The sequence below is a fragment of the Harmonia axyridis genome, chromosome 1 (assembly GCF_914767665.1).
Source record: "Harmonia axyridis chromosome 1, icHarAxyr1.1, whole genome shotgun sequence".
Lineage (NCBI taxonomy): Eukaryota > Metazoa > Arthropoda > Insecta > Coleoptera > Coccinellidae > Harmonia > Harmonia axyridis.
In genome coordinates, this window is record NC_059501.1 from 537,657 (window position 1) to 555,179 (window position 17,523).

Sequence of the window (17,523 nt, forward strand, 5' to 3'; positions counted from 1 at the left end):
ATTTAAGGCCTCGTGTCGCGGCAAGAGGCCCAGCTCTTACCCCAGCCCATCGAAGGGCGTGTTTGGATTTTGCGAGAGAGCATATCCATTGGGAAGAGGCTGATTGGGAAAGAGTTCTCTTCACAGATGAGTCACGAGGCCTTGAATCATATTCACTGAGGCGATTTCTTATTGTCTGAGAATATGCTACACCTCCTCACTGGATTCCTTACAGGGCATTGCTACCTCAAGAAGCACCTAAAAAAACTGCTTCTGAGAAGGACTTGTGGAAGTGTAGAAGTACTTCCTTGAAGCCATCCCAGATACTGGAGTTCATTAGAACTCTGGAACTGGAGGATGAGCTGTAGATTACAACGACTGATCGCGAGAACAGCTCTGATGGGAGCACAATAGACATTAGGATCGCTAATAAAATCTTCCTCAAATTTACAATCTAGTGACGTGCCTGTTGCAGATGCTTCAGCAATAGCTCTTGTTGTGGTTTATGAATAATCTCTTCAGTACCATTTGATTGTATTTCTTTCGAAAGCTCCGCTTACTTTTCCCAATATTTTTTCCTACTCAGCATCACTATATCAATGAATAGATAGTTGTTAGAATGGAACTATTAACTACCTGATGGTCAGGGCGGAAAAATTGTATTTATGATCCTTGGAGCTTGACGCTGGAATCGAGAATTCACAGTACGATATATCGGCATCAATATCGGCGTTTATCGGTATTTAAAGCCCCATACCGAGTCGATTTTCCAATTACGATTTTCCATTGTTCCCATCCAGGGCATGAATTCCTAGGCCAACATGCGGAAAGCGAAAATATGGCAGCTTCGAGTGGGGGGGGGGGGAAATGATTTAATCCCGGATAAAATAATATCCTGGCCCTATTCCAGCTGGCACAATAGCATCTGTTAGTTGATTATTCCCGTAAATATCGTCGAATTAATTTTATCTCTCGCCTGTCCTACAACGAATGCCATGATCCCGGCCCTGCATTGTGTCACGTGGGCAGGTGGCGATTGTTTGGTAAATAAATTAACGGCAGTTGGCAAGGGGGTGTTGTTCCAGTTGTTGATGATGTTTGTTCTGCGGTTTGGTGTTTGGTGGTGGTAGTTGTGTAGTGCGTCGATCAGGATGTGTTTGACTTTGGGGAATGTTGTGACGAGATGTTCGTCGAATGAAAACTTGACATATTAGGCATAAATTCTGAGAAATTCGAAAAATATTGTTTTTTATTTATTTTTGTTGAGAAAACTCGATTTTGATGTTAATTGGCTAGTGGATCCAGCTTTGGAAACTCCTGGAATCATCAGATGTTAAATTTTCAGTGATTCAGCTTTTGTATTGGTGATTGAAGAGCATGTTATCATCACAAATTCAATACCAATGAACTGAAACGTTTGAATTTGAATATAAAAGGTTTTCCAATAAAAGGATTCATTTTTATATTACATAGGCCTGCAACTTTGCTTCCACCTTTTTTTTTTCCGAAATTCGAGGCTTTATTGTAAAAAACTGGTTATACATTTATGATTCAAAGTAATGTCCATCGCTGGCCACTACTTTCTCTCATCTTCCGGACAGCCTACGAATCTCGCGTTGAAAACACTGCTCATCTTTCGAAGCGATCCACGAATCGATCCAATTTTTTACTTCTTCATAAGACCGGAAATGCTGGTCAGCCAGGCCGCGTGTCATTGATAGAAACAAGTGATATTCCGAGGGAGCAACGTCTGGAAAATACGACTGGTGGATTAGGACTTCCCAATTCAACGTTTCCAAGTATGTCTTGACCACTTTCGTAACATGGTGTCGAGCATTGTCATGCTGTAAAATCACTTTATCATGTCTCTCGTTGTATTGCGGCCGTTTGTCTTTCAATGCTCGGTTCAAACGCATTAATTGCATTCGATAACGATCGCCTGTGATTGTTTCAGTCAGTTCTAACAACTTATAATACACTACGCCGAGCTGGTCCCACCAAATACTCAGCAGATCTTGGAACCGTGAATATCAGGTTTGACCGTCGACCTTGAAGCATGGCCGGGATATCCCCAAGATTTTCTACGCTTGGGTTTATCGTAATGAATCCATTTTTTATCTCCAGTCACAATGCGATGTAGAAATTTCTTCAGTCTTTGCCTTGCAAGCAGCTGTTCACAAGCAAAACGAACGCTGTTCAACATCTCTCGGCTTCAACTAGTACGGCACCCAATTTCCTTGTAACTGAATCATTCCCATGCCCGAGTCCAGGAACAATAACATGTGGGAAGGCTAACGAGAGGAATTGTTCATAAAACAAAGGAAAAAGAATAAGGACAATCCCTCACAGAGAAGTGATAACCGAAAACCCATTGGATCTTCCTGCTGAAACCACAAATGTACGGCTGGTTTCAGTTGTTGACTCCGTTTGTTTGTTTGTTGTTTCCTTCAAGTGTTGCTCATCCTAACACTTTTTCACCGTACTGATGAGGACCGAAAGCCCGAAACACGTGTCTACGGTTAGCACTTCTGTGTGAGGGATTGTCCTTATTCTTTTTGCTTTGTAAAAATAACGGGTGTTTTTTTCGAGGTATATAATTTTAAGTTGGCATTACTGTTCAAGATGGCGATCGATTTAACAGTTGTCACGTGATTTATTCTCAGTTTGGTTTGGCAATTCATCATGAATAGACTCACGCCTGAACAACGCTTGCAAATAGTGCAATTTTATTTCGAAAATAATGGTTCTGTGCGGAATACGTATCGCGCACTACGTCCATTAGCGATGAAGCGCACTTCTGGTTGAATGACTACGTCAACAAACAAAACTGCCGCATTTGGAGTGAAGCTAATCCTCAAGTGTATGTCGAAACACCGTTACATCTAGAAAAACTGACTGTTTGGTGCGCTTTATGGGCTGGTGGAATCATTGATCCGTACTTCTTCAAAAACGATGATGGCCAGAACGTTACAGTCAATGGTGATCGGTATAGAGCCATGATTACTAACTTTTTCATTTATGAATTGAACAATCATGATGTCCAGGAGCTGTGGTTCCAACAAGACGGTGCAACATGTCACACAGCTTGTGCCACAATCGATTTATTGAAAGACACGTTTGGTGACCGCCTAATTTCACGTTTTGGACATGTGAATTGGCCTCCAAGATCTTGTGATTTAACACCGCTAGACTACTTTATGTGGGGCTATGTAAAGTAATTGGTCTATGCGGATAAACCACAAACCCTTGACCATTTGGAAGACAACATTCGCCGTGTTATTGCCGATATACGGCCACAAATGTTGGAAAAAGTCATCGAAAATTTGACGTCCAGATTGGACTACATCCGAGCCAGCCGTGGCGGTCATATGCCAGAAATCATATTTAAAATGTAATGCTACAAGATTATCTTGCGGATAAATGAAATTCATGTCAATCGAATAATCCATCGTTGTTTTATTGCAATTTAAAGTTCTATGGCTCTAAAAAAACACCCTTTATATCTCCAGAACTTCTCGATACGATTGCATATAACAGACATCCCTCCTACACAATTACTGAAAACGAATTCAAAACCTAACCATAAATATATTCCTTTCACCGTCAGCTGGACGCTAACTCAGGGATTCAGGGATGAAACCATTCGAGAAACCCTGATGCGAAATGAATCATTTCCCGGGGAAAAGCAGAGGCCGGCCCGCAATATTCCTTACAATCCCTTACAAGCTTCCGAAACGTATAAATCCTCCCAGAGAGGAGCGTTCCTTTCCCAACAAGATTTCCACTTTTTTTTTAATTAATTCAGAGACCGTGAAGTATCGGAAAGAGAGAACTTATGCGTATATACTTAAGACGATGAATATTTCATCCGGTTCGTCCTGAAAAAGTGCCCCTTTAGCGTCCCCTCCAAAGGAGAGGGGGGATAAATTATTCATTTTGTTTTTTCAGTCCCTTTTCCCAACGGCGGCCCGACAGCGACCTCTCTCTTTGGGAAGGTTTACTAATTCGTTTTGCTATATCGCGAGTCGGGTTTTTGGAGGTATAATAGCAGAGTTAGGTTTCCTTTTGTTGATTTTTGGACGGTTAACTGTGTTTTTCTTTGAGCTAGTGCCCTGGCTATTGTGTTTTTGTGGGGTTGGTGGTCTATGTTTGATTGTGAAGAGTGTTGGTGAGTGGATTATAGAGTATTATTCATTTTGTGGTTCCGAAAGTTAACGTGAATAAAACACACAATTCTTATTTCAATATATACCTCGAATCTTGTCATTATGTGGGAAAAATAATATCGTTCAAATGTCCCCAGGGTGATCTCTTACAGGATTCGATCTTTATCAGGTAATTTTTGATGATCGGCAAGTTCATTTCGAGCAATATCTCAATATCTTTCGGATGTTGGTTTTCAGATCGTCAATAGTCCTGAGGATTCTCAGCATAAACAAAAACTTTTGCATAATCCCATAAAAAATCCAATGTCGATAAATCACAAAGTATTGATGGTCAATTCACATCGCAGAAACGAGAAATTACGCATTCTGGGAATTTTTCTTGCAATAAAGCCAAAATGGGTCGTGTGACATTTTGTGGATCTTGCTGGAACCACATTTCTTCCATATCATTAATTTCAGGCCAAAAACAATCGGTAATCATTTGACTAAGGAATTATATCACTCCACCAGACCAAATTGCACACCATATAGTGACTTTTTGTGGTTGAAATGGTTTCTCAGCAGTTACATGAGGATTTTCCTTGCTCTATATGTGATACCAATGACTATGCAAAGTCATTGGTCTATGTGGATAAGCCACAAACCCTTGACCATTTGGAAGACAACATTCGCTGTGTTATTGCCGATATACGGCCACAAATGTTGGAAAAAGTCATCGAAAATTGGACGTCCAGATTGGACTACATCCGAGCCAGCCGTGGCGGTCATATGCCAGAAATCATATTCAAAATGTAATGCCACAAGATTATCTTGCGGATAAATAAAATTCATGTCAATCGAATAAACCATCGTTGTTTTATTGCAATTTATAGCTCTAAAAAAACACCCTTTACATCAAGGTGGCATGGGAAGGTTGAGAAAGTGTTATTTCATCTGCTTGTGAAATACAGGGCGTTCCGTAATTGGAGGTACAAAGCTAAATGAGAGATTTTTCGGAGCATTTTAGGAAAAAAAGTCCTTTAGACAGTTTCTATAGCTCTAAAAAAACACCCTTTACTTATTGTTATGGAAGCACTCGATAGAGGTGATAGCATGATGGGAGTAAGCACAGAGTTGAACCATAGATAAATTCTTCTTTTTCCTGTATATAAGCCATAACATAACACTACATTAGATAGAAACTTAAAACGACCAACAATCAGACCGCTCCTTTGGCCCAACCTTGCCCTCCCAGAGTTCAACAACACCCCTATACGCCACCAACCCCTATACACGCCCCAGTTCTGATAGCACCCCGTCAAACTCCGCAAACTTCCCGAGTCCCGAATTTGCAGCGTATACGCAATTCGACACAGCGCCGCGGCGCCCAGTGACCTTGTTCCCGAAATCCGACGGGTTCCGTACACAGTTTCCCATTGTTGTGCATATTTACCCCCCGGAAGGAGATTTAGGGGTAGATCGGGGGATGGTTGATTGGAGGCAGACTTCGAGGCTGTTTTGGGGCTTAATTAGGTAATTGCTGGATGAATTCGGAGGGGACAGGGTGGTTTTCTATGAAAAACGATTAGATAGGGGTGTTTTAGAAGGTCTGGTTTGTTGGTGGGAGATGTCTCGATGATTCATGTTGGCAGCGGTGGTTTGTGTCTCTTAGATAGATAGATTGGTGCTATGCAAGGTGTCAAGAAAGTTTATCCAGGGTTTTCCTAAATTGTAATACTGAGGAAAATAAGAGAATCCTTGGATGATTTTAAGAAAAAAAGGCCCTATAAACATGGACCCTCAAACGCTTCATTTTCGAGATACACAGGGTTTTTTTTTATCCAATCTTTATTAATCTTCTCTTCAGAGTGGGTAAATAAGGAGGTACTAAAACTACTAAATAGATCGTAGATGTCATACAATAAGCGTAGGTATTTGTTAACATAACGCCATCGAAATATAAGTCGATTTGTGTCTGCATCATAAAGTTATTCTCGATTAAACATGTCAGCTTACGAGCCAAATTCTCGTCATTTGCTGGAGGTTTTAATTTTCTGCTTTAATATGAAGGAATCTTCGGCTGAGGCTCATAGAATATATATGATGAGACCGTAATCAGTGAAAGAAGGTGCTGAGAGTGGTTTCAACGCTTGAAGAACAGTGATTTTGACGTCGAAGACCGGCATGGTGAGAGAAGGTTTTCGAAGATGCAAAATTCCAGCCATTACTTGATCAAGACGCAACAAGAATCAGCAGAAAACAAAGAGTGAGGCAACAAGTCATTTCAAAATGCCTGAAAGTCATAGGAATGATACAGAAACAAGAAAATTGGGTGCCGTACGTAACTGTTTGTAAGGAAAAGACGGAAGGGATTTCTGCATCACTTTGTGACTGGAGACGAAACATGGGTTTATTACGATGAATCCAAGCGCAAAAAATCATGGGGATATCCCGGTCATGCTTCCACGTCGACAGCAGAACCGAATATTCACGGCTCCAAGGTCATACTCGCTATTTGCAGGGAGCAGCTCAGCGTAGTGTATTATGAGTTTTTAAAACCGACTGAAACAATCACATGCGATCGTTATCGAACGCAATTAACGCGTTTGAGCCGAGCATTGAAAGACAAACGACCGCAATACAACGAGAGACATGATAAAGTGATTTTACAGCATGACAATGCTCGACTACATGTTGCGAATTTGGTCAAGACATACTTGGCAACGTTGAAATGGGAAGTCCTACCCCACCCACCGTATTCTCCAGACGTTGCTCACTCGGACTATCACCTGTTTCGATCAATGGCATACCGCCTGGCTGACCAGCACTTCCGGTCTTATGAAGAAGTAAAAAATTGGATCGATTCGTGGATCGCTTCAAAAGATGACCAGTTTTTTTTAACGCGGGATTCGTACGCTGCCCGAAAGATGGGAAAAAGTAGTGGCCAGTGCTGGACAATTCTTTGAATCATAAATGTATAACCAGTTTCTACAATAAAGCCTGGATTTTCGGAAAAAAAAACTGGGAAGCAAAGTTGTATGCCTATGTAATTAATTTATTCGTCACATTTTTCTGAACATTTTTAATAGGGTTAGTGAAGCAGTTCCTTTCGACGAAAGTTGAAACTATCGTAATACTCGTAACTTCTACTGATCGTTCAATATTTAATAGTTCTCACTACACCACACATAATTGACAGATCACGAGAAAGTCATGTGTGGTGGTGTTCCCTCTCAACATCAAATTTTGTTGGTAGTAAAAACGTAGAAAGTATAAAACTTGCTTCAATCATTATCAACTACTAAATAGTATAAACCGGCTGAAATATTTCAATATGAAATATTCATCATATTGTTGGTACATTGTTCATTCGAGAATCCTCCCCCAAATACTACTCTTGGAACATCGAAGGATTCCAAGGTATACCACTCGTCTAAAACAACAGGAAAGTCATCAATGCAAACTTCCCTAATAACGATAACAACGGCAGCCTGAAACATTCCGTAACAGTCGCACCAACCACGACGACAAAACACCCCTACATTTTTGCCTCTTCCCTTCACGTATTTATGTAGCGTCTAGCATCCGCAAAACCACCGCTATGGCGTCATAGGCGTCGCGGCGCGCTTAAGAGATGCGGCTTTTATCATTCGACGCTCCGGCAAAAAAAAAATTACGACCCCGAAGGTATTTCCGTTTCATGTGGCAACCCTGGACCATATTTTTTGTTGTTTTAATGTTGGTAGAGTGGTAGACCGCTCATTTCTTAGTTTCATCTGGGTATGCAGAGAGATAAAGATGAATAATTCTTTAACCTAAACATTCTAAAACTCGTCAATGTACAGGGTGTCCCAAAAACGATTCTCACTGGAAGCATCTCGAGAACTATGAGACTTAGAGAAAAATCTTCAACGGAATTCCGACCTTTTTTGTCGAAATAATAAGATATCAGCAAGCAGATCATGGATATCTTGATTCGTTCGAGAATATAAAAGAGTTTCTGAAAAATTAATAACAATATTTCGCTTTAAAGGGTCCAGATTTTAGTCCAATAAATTTGGTGTCGGATAGAACAACTCTTTTCATGTCTTATAACGGGTGTTTTTGTTCGAGGTATATAACTTAAAGTTGGCATTACTGTTCAAGATGGCGACCGATTTAACAGCTGTCAAGAGATTTATTCTCAGTTTGGTTTGGCAATTCATCATGAATAGACTCACGCCTGAACAACGCTTGCAAATAGTGCAATTTTATTTCGAAAATAATGGTTCTGTGCGGAATACGTATCGCGCACTACGTCCATTTTATTTGGTTTAGCGATGGAGCGCACTTCTGGTTGAATGGCTACGTCAACAAACAAAACTGCCGCATTTGGCGTGAAGCTAATCCTCAAGTGTATGTCGAAACACCGTTACATTCAGAAAAACTGACTGTTTGGTGCGCTTTATGGGCTGGTAGAATCAAAAACGATGATGGCCAGAACGTTACAGTCAATGGTGATCGGTATAGAGCCATGATTACTAACTTTTTCATTCCTGAATTCAAAAGTGAAGGGAGAATATTCATATTCCTACCTTTCTTTAATTTAAAATTAAAACTTAAAATCAGTCCTGAATTTCTAATTGAAGGAACAGTGAGAATAAAAGCAAACTTGAATTTATACAGAGAAAATACATAACAAAAATCAAGTAGTCAATATGCATTTATTATTTAATTTGCATCAAAAGTACATTCTACAAACTTAACAAGAAAGAATAAGTCAATTTTTTGGATTTGAAAAAATTTTCAAATAAATATTAAGAAAGATAACAAAGGAGCAATAGATTAGCTGACTTCCATCTATTTCTAATACTGATTAATATCTCTGTATAAGTTCAACTCGAGAATTAATACTTCAAAGTTAAGATTTAATAATTTTATTCAGCATACTTAATCCCACATTAATGATTATCACACAAACAAATAAAACATCCAAAATGAAAAAAGCTACCAAGCTATATTTCCCACTATACAAGCGCCAATCTTCAGCATGAACTTCTCCTCAAAAATATCACAGTTTTCTCAAAAAATAGAAGAAGAGAAGAGGTCATCATCTATCAAAAAACAAAAATCTAGCAAGATTTGAACCAACTTCGTTCAAGATATACAAAGAAAAACAAAATAATAAATATAAAAGGAAACAAGATTAAGTTCGATATAATAAGATAACAGGGTTGAGACAAAGAAATATGTGTTCAATTTCACGATAAAGTAGCATGTCTTCGTCATGCTGATATGTTGTTAAGTCAAAGTGAATAAACTGCTGTAATCAAATAACTTCGTTCCATTAAAAAAATTGAGAATTTATAACTGATTTTAACATTGCACTGAAACTCATTTTATTAATCCAACATTATTATACATCTATAATTTATTTTACATCTAGGAATTTGGGATCACAAAAAATCACATTGTACGGTTAGTAAACCGTTAATTTCGTCAAATAAGTAACATTTACAACGAAGAACCCTGCATCAGTGTCCTTCACTTCTTTCCTCTTTAAGTTAACTCAATCAGATCGATTAACATTCTTCAAAGTTAATATCAGAGAATTCCTGACCTAACCAACCTATACATATACAGTAATGTTGAAACAGTTGGATAAGCAGCTCCTGCTCATCCAGAAATTCGATTTTCTCGATGCGCTGCCTCTCGGAAGCTGATAGATTGTAATAGATCTGCACCATGTCCCATGCCTTGGTGCCATGCCAGCCATTGGATTGAAATCTGGCCTTCTGTGTGGCCAGATTCTTACAAGACGAAATACCAGCCAAATTGCAGCCTCTTGCTCTCAAATTACCAAGCATTACGTCACCGAAGGTATCGTTGATGTTGCACATTTCATAGTTCACAAACAGGCCCGATTTGAATCTAGACGAGATCCACTGTAACAGACGATTCACACAGTCGTTCTCAATATACACTAACACGCACTCGGCAAGAAATAAGGTGGGGCTCGAGAAATTCACTTCAGCCTGTTGTAGTTTGGTTTCCAGTAAGCCCAAGTTCCGAATGTCGACTCCTAAGCAATGGTAGTTACCGGAATGCATGTCAGTCGAGCTGAACTTGATTTCTCCGTCTTGTTCGTGTATGATTTGTAACAATTCCTTGTTCCTTTTGATCATGTAGCATTTGTTCGAGGTGACATTTGGAAAATCGATTTCGACGTAGTTGGAGATGTGTATACCTTCTTCTTTCAAGCGCCAGTAAAGGGTGTCGTAGCCTGCCCCGAAATTTACTATTTGGGCCAAGCTTCCCGCTTTGCTCAGAAACTTCTGTATGAACCGTTCCACTCCCTTCACTCGGGCATAGTAACCTCTGTTGATTTCAGGTGCTCGTTTCTCCATGTGTCTAACAAACGAGGAAATATAACTATCTTGCCAGTAGCCAAGCTGCACAGCGCCTCTTTTGCATTCACTGGCATCGTCATTTGTGGCCATAACAGGTTCGTCTCCCATTTTGACCTAAAACAAGAAATATTCAGTAAATTGTGATGAAAATCCAATTGTTTTGTTCAAGATCGAAAGAAGTCAATCTATTTGGATTCGGAATTCAAGGAAGTTTCACAATTTCCATCAAATATTTACCTACCTGTACGTATTAGAAATTTGAGGTTATATTCCAAACTGTCTATGATAACGTGAATTTTCCCATCGGCAATCTATTTCACTGGGGCATCCTGCAGTGTCTGATCGAATCAATTGCGATTAGGGCTATTTCCACAGGAATTTCTAGCCGAAAATGGATTTGCACTATTTACCAATTCGTTGCGAATGAAATTTTCGACAGTAGTCGATAATGCAGATATCTGCGACTGACAGCGATGGATCTGCACAGTCTCGAAGTGCGAGCGGCAGGAGCGCTCCGGGAGTGGGACGGCAACACGCAGTACGCAAGCGTGCTTTTCAGGTTATCTTCGATCGACATTTTAGGGCGCCTATTTCGATATTGTTTGCGAGGAAAATGGAATTTTCAATTTCATTGTCGTTCATTATGATAAAAGAAGGTTTTTAAAACGTAGAACGTTTGTGAGAATATGATATGAAAGCAATAAGATGAAGATATCTTCAGACAAATTGCTTTGAGTCATGAATCGCAAGAGATGAATATTTTTCGGAGTTTTTTTTTAGCTGCGTGAGAAATTTCGATGGTTATTGTCTATGACGGTTGAGATTGTCAAATTGTGTTGACATTTCTGTTCGGTAAAGTTTGACAATTCATCATGAATAGCTTAGCGTCATAACAACGCTTCCAAATTGAGGAAATTCACTTTGAAAAAATGAATCTGTTCGCGAAGTACATAATCGGACTAGTGAGCAAGCAATTCTTGTAGTTATTGCTACTTTTCGCACTAATTTTACTCACTTCGATTCAAAAACATCAACCAAAAAAAGAGATGTGAATATTTCTGATGTAACGCAAAGTGTTGAAGAAGACGCTGTAATGTCGATACGTCGCTGTTCTCAACTAGTTGGCCTTTGTCCTTCGACTACTTAGAACATTTTACGAAAGGATCTTGGTTTACGTGTTATTAAATAGAGAATACAGTTCGTGCAAGAATTGAAGCAAAATGACAATCGTTTACGTCACATTTCTGTTGATTAGGATAATTTGAAACTGGCCGAAGCAGGGCCGTAGCCAGGGGGGGGCATTATGGGGCAATGCCCTACCTTTAATTTTCAATGCCCTACCTTAAAAAATAGTAACAATTTAAATAATATTCAAAGGAAATTTCATTATGTGACGTGAGGAAAAAATTATCACTCGCAAATCAATTCTGAATTAATCACGAGTTGTTAGAGATTGCGAACTACATCAATAGAGTGCACCGTGGTCATTGTATATATACAGCACGCTGTATTTTCAGAAGCACCTCATGTGCTTATTTTCTTGATTCCGCACATAGATGGCATTTGAAGTATGTATGGGACCTGTACTGGAATATACGCCCCTTGGTAGGGGGATCCCCATATAACCCAAAATAGAGTTTAGCGAAATAATTGTTTGTTTATTGAAGTGAAGTGAAGTGTTGATTGACTCATTTAGCGATGGATATAAGGACTTTCTTTACCAAAAAACGAAGAGTTGAAGAGGGAATTCATCACGATGAACCCCATTGCTCAAAACCCACTCCTAGTTCTATGGAAACTAGTTTGGCAAAACAGGTTGGTAGAAATAGAATTAACTATGGTATTCCTTCGGATATTGCACGAATCGGAGAACCGATAAAACAAATTATTTTAAATATATATCCCAAAGAAAATAATAGGGCCTTTGTTGCGGATTGGTTTAAGCGATATAAATGGTTGCAGTATTCGGTCGAGAGAGATGCTGCTTTTTGCTATCCTTGTCAACAATTTTTACCCCATGGAAGCAAACAAAGTTCTTATACTTCCACAGGATTCAGAAACTGGAAAAATGCCAGTGATACAAGAACTGGGTTTCCAAAACATGAGAAATCAATTCCTCATACACAAGCCATGGCGATGTGGCAAGACAAACTACGCAGAATATCTACAGGTAGCAGTGTCGAAACTTTGATAAATCATGAAGTTTTAGAAAAAAACCGGTATTACATGAAATCAATTGTTGAAGTTATACAATTTTTAGTTGTCAACGAGTTAGCTTTGCGAGGAAATTATGTTTTGGAGGAAAAAAAAGAACAAGGATTATTTCAGAATTTATTTGAATACACGTGCATGAAAGATCCGAATTTGAAGGAGGCTTTCAGCCATATACCACAAAATGCGACATATCATTCACCGGAAATTCAAAACCAAATAATTCAAGCAATGGTTCAAGTAGTACAGAACTCCATTGTCAAAGATATCAAGGAATCTGACGTGAATTGGTTCACTCTAATGGAAGATGGAACGAGGGATAAGAATAATCGTGAAAATATTGCTATAGCAATACGTTACGTTAAGGATGGAATCGTCAATGAGTCGTTGCTGACAGTTACAACAACTGAACATCTTGATGCAGCAACATTTACCGAATTAACTTTAAACACTCTTACGAAAAATGGCATTGATCTCTCCCGTATGCTAAGCCAATGCTATGATGGAGCAAGTGTTATGAGCGGAAAAGTTTCAGGAGTTGCGACTAGAATAGAGAATCAATTGGGCCGAAAAATTCCTTATGTCCACTGTTATAACCACCGCTTACATTTAATAGTTATCAGGACTATCTCTGAAATGACTTTCATCCGTTTATTTTTTGATCAATGCATCATGTTACATGAGTTCTTTCATCATGGAAAAATAGCTGCAATGTATGGTGGAAAAATAATTGGCAGATTACTCGAACAACGTTGGTCAGGACACTTGGCGGTTACAAAAGTTGTAAACGATAATTATTCAGAGATTTTGCTAACTTTAGATAAAATGAAAAATGACAGATTCAATGGTGACGACGTTGCCAAGAGTGTCGGCATCAAAAAAATTATGCTTAATTTGGAATTCCGAATGGCTATGGTTGTGGCCAAAAAAATACTATCCATGCTTCAGCCTGCAGATGCAAGTTTACAAGCCCGAAGCGCAGGATTGAAAGACGCCCTAATAATCATAAATTGCGTCCAAAATGAAATCACAAAATTGAGAACAGATGAAATGTATCATCAAATTTTGGAAGAAGCTAAATCTATGACAAGCATTGATTCTGAAAATAGGACTCACACCCAAAAAAGGCAAGTCAGAAGATCTAATCGCATGGATGACTACTTGATGTTTGACTCTTCCTGTTCCTCAACGAAACAAAATGAAGAAGATCAACCATTTAAATCTGAGTATTTCGAAACATTGGACATACTAGTTGCTGAATTACAGAGAAGGTTTTCAGACAACGATGATCTGTTAAATTCTGTAGCGAGTCTCGATGAGTTGGATGTGAACAAAATGGAACCTTTGAAAAATTTAGGTGAGTGTAAGGCAATTAACAAAATGATGTTGCTGCTTCTAAAATATTACGCTTGTTTATTCATATTCAATTCACAATTTAAATTAACTTTTCAGGTATAACAATTCCATCAAATGAAGAGGCTACAGTGGTTAAAGCTTATTTGAGTCGTCGTGAGGATAAAACAGAAGACATAGTGCAAGTTTTGTACAGACAGCGAGAGGCTTTCAAAGATACATATGAACTCTTTGCATCTGTGGCGACCATAGGATGTAGCACTGCTGTTTGTGAATCTACTTTTTCAACCTTAACTGCAATCAATAGACCTCAGAGGCTGTCAATGAGTCACGAAAGAATGGCAGGCATGGTATTTCTGGCCTTTGAAAAGAGAAGGACTCAGTCTGTTGATCTGAATGAAGTCCTTCGCATATTTAATAATATGACAAATCGAAGGATTCAGCTGTTTTGAGGAAGTTTTTTATCATCATTATATTAATCACAACATGTTGAAAGAAATAATATAAACTGAAGAAATAAATATTTTTATATATACATACTACCATACACTCAAAAGTAGGTACGATGAAAATTGATTCATCAGATCACATCGAGTACAATTTTTTACTTCTGCCCTACCTGTAACCTTCATTGCCCTACCTTAAATTCATTTCTAGCTACGGCCCTGGGCCGAAGATGCACATTTTAATTGGTTGCAACAAGACGGCCCAACTTGCCATGATGCTCAACCATCAATTTATTGTAAAATGAATTTGATTACAACTCTATTTCCAGTAGTGCAACTTAATACCTCTTGATTACTTTTTATGGGGCTTTGATGAGTTATTGGTCGAAAAACCTGAAACTTTTGGAGCGTTGGAAGCCAATATTTAAGCCACCATTGACTCCATATAACCAGTTTCATTGGAAAAAGTAGTGAAAAATTGGAAAATGATATTTGAATAATAAATGCCATGATAATAATGATAAAAAATTCATTCCAACAATATTTCTGCCTCGTGTTTTTATTTAAAATTCCCAACCTCTTTAAAAAACACCCATTATATCAGGAAAAATGTATGTCAATGTTGTTAAGGTTTGAGGGAACGGAATCGTTTGATGAATTTTTCATCGATAAATTGTTTCTTTACGTGTACATTGCATAATCGATATGGTGGTTTATCGAGGTTGGAATCAATCGAAAAATTTGATTGATTGAATTCATTACATGAAAAAAAAAAACAAGGGGTGAGTTCCTTATCGAATAGATATGTGAAACGAATCCAGAACGAAACGTCAATAGAAATTTAGGCCACTATCAGAGTTCAACTCTGTTCTATTAGATATAATTTATTTCCGATGAAATAGCTTGTCGTCTTTTATGTTACAAATTCATGGGGTTATCGAACGAATTATGAATAATGCATGAACATTTTCATTGGTTATGCTACCCTATGCTAATATCAGTGCTTATTTTTACAGAGCAACTGCTGTTGACATCCAGTTTAAAGGTGAGTTATTGAGTTGAACTTAACATTTTCGTCGATATTCGAAAAGTGATTGTAGTTAAGTAAGAATTTTGAAGCTGTCTGATCCAATTGTCGCCCTAATTTGATACAATTTTATATCATCCCTTGAATTTCAAATGAAAGATAGGGGTTGAATGATAATTTATTCGAATAATTTTACGATTTTTTTTTTAATAAAACCATTTAGACTTTTTTTTTTACTAGGTATTTAACGTGTGGGTACCGGGTTTTTCACCATAATTTGACCCCCCCCCCTTTAACTTTGTTACTAAAAGGGGTAAAAAAAATGTTTTTTACAATAGTTTCACGAAATCGACTAGTATTTTTTGAAATGATTTCACAATACGAAATATATACAGAGTGGGCAACATATTGATATCAACTTCATTTTTTCAAATGGAACACCATGTATATTTTTCTATATTTGACTAGCTCTTTTTCCCCTGACTTCGAATATATAACATATGTTTGATCTTTCTCTCTTATTCTGAGTACCACAGAGTTTCAAAATTTAAGAACCACCCGGCATGCTCAGTAATCAGTTTTCAAGTGGAAGGCTGCGATACCTCAAAATGCCCTTTTTTGAGTTGGCAACGATATGACATACGTTTTCACTATAAATTGGAATTGGATGATTTGGATGCAACTCCATATATTCTCACCTTTTAGATTTCTTATTTTTATTGTTCTTCACATAAAGTGAAAATATTTCAAATTTTTCTGCTTCTATGTAGTGCATATTCGATGAATATTTTCATTGAATGACAAACGTATGTCATATATCGTTGCCAACGAGATAACTCAAAAAAAGGCATTTCGAATTATCGCAGCCTTCCACTTGAAAACTGATTACTTAGCTTGCCAAGTGGTTCTTAAAATTTGAAACTCTGTGGTACTCAGAATAAGAGAGATAGATCAAACATATGTTATATATTCGAAGTCAGGGGAAAAAGAGCTAGTCAAATATAGAAAAATATACAGGGTGTTCCATTTGTACAAATGAAGTTGCAATCAATATGTTGCCCACTCTATATATATATTTCGTATTGTGAAATCATTTCAAAAAACACTAGTCGATTTCGGGAAACTTTTGTAAAAAACATTTTTTCGTACCTCTTTTAGTTAAAGGGTGGGTCAAATTATGGTGAAAAACCCGGTACACTCTAGATAACTAACTTATTTCAATGTTTAAGTTACTGTTTTATTTGCAGAGTACAGTTAAGAGGGATCTTTACCATTTCAGCGATCAGTTCAAAAATTAGTACGCTATATTTCATGCTAGACATCATCGATTTCTATGAGGTTTTTACTAAATTATTCATTTAAAAAGAATCGTCATTGTAGAAAGCCCTCATTTATCAATTTTTTTTAAATAAAAAAAAAAAGAATTATTTTTCATTGAAAAAATGATGCATGATATAACTTTCCGAATAAATATTTATTTTTTATGAGTTTTCACATAAAAATACTAAAAATAGTATACAATATGTCTTTTCAACGGCTGAAAATGCGGTTTTTCTAAAGTTACAAATGGAGAACGGTAAATCAGAGGAACCTTTGAGATTACTGCACCCACCATGAAAAGTGGTGGGATCTCAAAAACGCTGAGGAGAGAGAAGTATTTGAAATTTGGCAGATGTCGAGAAAACCACGTAGTATAAACCGCCCTTAAATGGAAGGAATTACGTTGTGTTTGCAATTCAAAATACTTCAATACTAAAAAAAGATTCTGAGATTGTTGGTGAGGTCAAGATTCAAAAACAATAAAATTAAACCATATCGTGAGTTAAATGAAAAAGATCTTGTTATCCTTGACTATTTCGTTGAGTTTTTTTCGGCACTCCAAGACCATTTTAGGATCGATGATATGTGAGCTCCATGGACACACTATCAGTGTACATATCTACACTATACTATACACTGTGTCCGTAAAGTAT

At 37.8% G+C, this 17,523-nt stretch overlaps 3 protein-coding genes across 6 annotated transcripts in view; 2 read left to right on the forward strand and 1 right to left on the reverse strand.

Annotated features, from left to right (window-relative positions):
* The window catches only part of LOC123676368 (calexcitin-2), a 134,021-nt gene that overhangs the window by 58,383 nt on the left and 58,115 nt on the right, over positions 1-17,523 (forward strand). For 2 of the 4 annotated variants that reach the window (XM_045612248.1, XM_045612255.1), the window contains exon 3: positions 15,540-15,568. The exons of 1 other annotated variant lie outside the window; for it this stretch is intronic. The gene's annotated coding sequence lies outside the window, so the exon portion shown is untranslated. Of the gene's footprint in view, positions 1-14,759; positions 14,770-15,539; positions 15,569-17,523 lie in introns of those variants that run through there. One more of the 4 variants, XM_045612261.1, reaches the window with a different exon arrangement.
* LOC123676361 (leucine carboxyl methyltransferase 1) lies at positions 9,025-10,996 on the reverse strand. Its single transcript, XM_045612227.1, has 2 exons — positions 10,755-10,996; positions 9,025-10,627 (listed from the first exon to the last, which is right to left on the reverse strand). The coding sequence occupies exon 2, from the start codon at positions 10,619-10,621 to the stop codon at positions 9,686-9,688; it is 936 nt and encodes a 311-aa protein (XP_045468183.1). The 5' UTR covers positions 10,622-10,627; positions 10,755-10,996; the 3' UTR covers positions 9,025-9,685.
* On the forward strand, positions 11,796-14,612 carry LOC123676352 (zinc finger MYM-type protein 1-like). Its single transcript, XM_045612216.1, has 2 exons — positions 11,796-14,081; positions 14,177-14,612. The coding sequence occupies exons 1-2, from the start codon at positions 12,212-12,214 to the stop codon at positions 14,527-14,529; spliced, it is 2,223 nt and encodes a 740-aa protein (XP_045468172.1). The 5' UTR covers positions 11,796-12,211; the 3' UTR covers positions 14,530-14,612.